The sequence below is a fragment of the Sphaeroforma arctica genome, assembly GCF_001186125.1.
Source record: "Sphaeroforma arctica JP610 unplaced genomic scaffold supercont1.1235, whole genome shotgun sequence".
Taxonomy (NCBI): domain Eukaryota; class Ichthyosporea; order Ichthyophonida; genus Sphaeroforma; species Sphaeroforma arctica.
The window spans coordinates 14,799-19,023 of record NW_014039323.1 but is presented as its reverse complement, the minus strand read 5'-3'; the positions used below and the strand labels follow the sequence as shown (position 1 = coordinate 19,023).

General features: G+C 42.3%; 1 protein-coding gene across 1 annotated transcript in view; it reads right to left on the bottom strand.

The window, feature by feature from the left end:
- Positions 1–243: 243 nt before the first annotated feature.
- The window catches only part of SARC_10401 (hypothetical protein), a gene marked incomplete at its 5' end in the record, with an annotated part of 18,526 nt that continues 14,544 nt past the window's right edge, over positions 244–4,225 (bottom strand). The window contains 4 exons of the mRNA XM_014295558.1: positions 244–414; positions 645–897; positions 2,077–2,397; positions 2,920–3,041. Coding sequence (XP_014151033.1) covers positions 325–414; positions 645–897; positions 2,077–2,397; positions 2,920–3,041 — 786 coding nt within the window. The 3' untranslated portion in view covers positions 244–324. The remainder of the gene's footprint in view (positions 415–644; positions 898–2,076; positions 2,398–2,919; positions 3,042–4,225) is intronic.

The window sequence follows — 4,225 nt, the reverse complement described above, 5'->3', positions numbered from 1 at the left end:
TATATATATATGGATCTATAGATATATATCTATATATCTATATATTACTATATATATATATATAGCTAGATAAAGAAAAATATGAACATGCATGTACCTATACTTTTGACATTCACATAAGTAAATGCCACAAAGGAAACTTAAAATTGTTCTTGTGTTCAAGTATACTTCATATACACAGAAAAGGTTTGTTTAGATTCTGTATGTACTTGGATATACTAAAGACATGTGCTCGATATTGGGCTTGTTGTATGATGCTGTGATACATGTTTTATTACGTCCGGGCGTTGTATCTTCAAACCATGCAGTCTCTCGACCAAAGTATCAGATTTCATCTACGCTAGGATAATTCCAGTTGCTTGAGCTGAGTTGAACTTGCATGTCCTTTGTTCGTTCGACACTTTTATCGCATCTCTGTATGCGCAGGATACAAATAGAGTATAGATAAGTCAATGGACACTCTGTCTCTAGTACAGTGAATGAGACGGGGGGTAGTAGAGATTCAACCCAAAACACCGAATGTTTGTGTGCACGAATCAAATATCAAAACATAGTTGGCGATGGGCTTACAATGCCAGATAGACGATGGCGTATATGATTCGTTTACGTACGGAGGTACAGGCTCACACACACAATGGTCACACCTTGTCCCTCCTGTCCTTCTTATCGCGTTTGCTTCCGTTGTGATCCTTGTGATCTCTACCCAGCTTGCCGTCTCTAAATTCCTTGACAGGCTTACACTCCTTGGCGTCCTTGTCTTTGTCGCCTTTTGTGTGACGTTTAAACTTCTGTAATATTTTATTCCTGTCGCCATCCGTACCTCCCGTGCTGCTGTTGCTGGGTCCTCCAGCCTCACTCACTGTGGGTGAGTTCAGGTCTGCCACAATACTTGAATACCTGGAGATGTGTATTAGTATTGTACAATATTAGCATTAAAACTAACATATCAATATTATATGATATTTATATTAATGTATTAATATTATAGAATATTAATATTGATATTAATGCGTTAATGTTATATAATATTGGTATTAATATATGAATATTATAGCACTAGTCAGGGTGAGAATCCAATCAACATGTCCTAAGAAGTGCCGATCTCAGATGAATCTCTCAGGCCTAGGACCTCTAATTCTATTCTTGATGATTTTGGATAAGCTTCTTGTCCAAGTAGATGATCATGCAAGAAATGAGTGTTTTAAAACGAGGTTTTGAAGATAGGGTCTATATTGCCCCACCAATGCCGCCCAGGCATCTTCGTAAACTACACACACGCGTACTCATCTTGTACACACGTCTTTGTCTAAAGACACATCAGCATACTGTGGTACTACTACACACACAACCCAAACTCACTACGCACAAGCACTCTGATACCCAGTGGACCAAAACGCAACTACGGCATAGGTGCATACGGTGTGACCTGCACACACCAACACTCATGTGGCGACTACGACAACCACCACACATGGCGATCAGTGTCTGAGAAGTGGGCGTGCGCATGGCACCTTCCATTGGACACACACACGCTGCAACAATAAATAGCAGGGACGGGTATGGAATAAATGGCAAAAAAAATGTTTGTTGCAAACAAACATACAATAATATAATAATGTTCATTGCAAATAAACATATTATATTATGACAATGTTCATTGCAAATAAACATATATTATGACCATGTTCATTGCAAATAAGCATATTATATTATGACCATGTTCATTGAAAACAAACATACAAAACTATACATGGCCCGTTTAGAATATATAGCTACACAAACCTCACAAAGCGGACACGGAAGTAGATACACACACAGACATTGCACAAACAGATTACGTAAGTGATGAAGGCAGCACCAATGGAGTCAATCACCGGAATGAGAATATTATGGACGAAAGACTACGGCGATTTGTACTTGAACTCGCACATGTTGCCACAGATGATACAATACATGGGACTACTACTCACACAACCCCTCAGCAACACGCACAATGCAGCACAACCACGTCCACTCAGCACTACAAACGGGCACGGTGGCTGCGAATTTGTCATAGTTCGCTTTCGTGAAACGCACCGTTTGTGTTCAGAGGAATGTCCCGCCGATTGCAAGTCATCGAACGTCAAAGCCTCGGCTGATGTGTGGTGTTGCATGTCATCTGTCGGCGCATTCGCCTGTGAGGGTGGGCTGTCATTTGGGTGGTACGTCGTGTTCTGTGTCATCCCATGCACATCAGAGGATGTCGAGCGTCGTCGTTCGTGCGCGTGTGCTTGGGCTGAGCTGTCTAAGATGATTCCTGGCGATGAAGCCGTCGAGGGTAAGGCATTGGTGCTGTGTGGTGTGATGACTTTTGTAGCTGAGTTTCTGCGCGGCATCTCTCTGTCTCTGTCGTTTAAGCTGCGCACAGTGGATGGGATAGTGGGAGGGAAGTCAATCAACACACACACATACACACTATCATAATGGGAAGTAAGTCAATTAACACATTCTGTCTATCACAGTGGGAAGTCAATCAACACATATACGCACACACTATCACAATGGAAAGTAAATCAATAAACACACTCTATCACAATGAGAAGTAAGTCAATCAACACACTCCTTCTATCACAGTTGGAAGTCAATCAACACACACACGCACAATCTATCATAATGGAAAGTACGTCAATTAACACACTCTCTCTATCACAGTGGGAAGTCAGTGAACTGTGCCCGATTGTGCATTCACTAGATTCAAAACAGGAGATACAAAGGGAACACTAAAGTTTTGGGTTTCGTAGTTTTGGGGTTATAAGGAATTAGGGTTTTGGGGTTTTAAAGTACTAGGGTTTTAGTAAATCGGTTGGCACTGCACGTGTATCTATCCGTAGCACCGTAAATTATTGAGTTTAGTAACTTTCCCCCCTAAACTAAACTTACTCGTCTGACAGGAGCGGTGCAGCCCACACGTCAACATTGCTTTGCCTGGGTGAGATGCTCCGTAACTTATTGAGGACCACTGATTGGACACTGGGCTTAGTGTGTGAGCCAGCACGAGAGGACTGCAGATATATCAGAAAGATCCTCGGTTATTATAGGGTTTGGGGGTTAAGGGTTCAAAAAAAACTTAAAACCCTACAACCTAAATCGATTCACGGCGAGTCGACCCTGTTGAAGGGGCGCAGATGCATGCGTGGCATACGTACGTCATAGCTGGTACAAACAACACTGAGCAACTGACGTGGACAGAAACGCACACTGCCACATACCGACATGATCGGTCTACAACGTTGGCTGGATGCCAAGTGCTTACCAAATGATGACTAATGTGCACAGCCGACACCCTCAGAAACTTAGAAACAATAACCGACACTTCCCAAACACTCTTCGCTCAAGGAGGGACTAAAGAACACACAACCAATGGGCAATGTTACGAAGATGTGGTGTGCAGAAGACACTGACTGTGACCTTTGCCAGAAAGAACCAAACACTAGCCAACACGTGCAACAAAGGGGTTGAGGGTTTAGGGTTTTAGGGTTTCAGGGGTTTAGCGTGCAACAGAATCCCATCTGCAGATACAGTCGACAGTGTTGTAATGGGCAAAAGATGAGCAAATGGAAGACCAATGACGAGTTGGTACATGTTTATTACATATTCAGCAGCTGAAGGGATGTGACTGAGCACAGGTGATTTGAATCTTTTTTCCTAATTAAGTTGCTCACTCTTTTGAGAATACTTTTTTAGTGTGCTACTATTCAAACACACAGAAACATAAAGTAACTCGGGCGACTACGTCCTGATGACATGTCTGTTGTATCACTGTGTGTTACTGTACAAGGACCAACACTATACACGGATGCACAAGTCTGTATGGTGGCATGTCTGTAGTATCACAGTGTGTTACATTGCAAGGACTAACATCATACATGCATGCAAAAGTCTGTATAGTGGCATGTCTGTAGTATCACTGTGTGTTACATTGCAAGGACTAACATTATACATGCATGCACAAGTCTGTCCACGAGACGAAGCCACCGATATATTCACATCAAACCCTAAACTTCACAGACCAGTCACACGAAGTATATCTCAGCACAACGATCAACGGCAAGGTCAAACACGCCTCACACTACGATTCACCCAACAACAGATGGTGCAGTGCTGGTGGATGCAAAGGCGTATAGTTGAGCGGTTGCCTTCTGCTGAGGCAGCAAACATGATATATTTATCAATATAAATATAAATA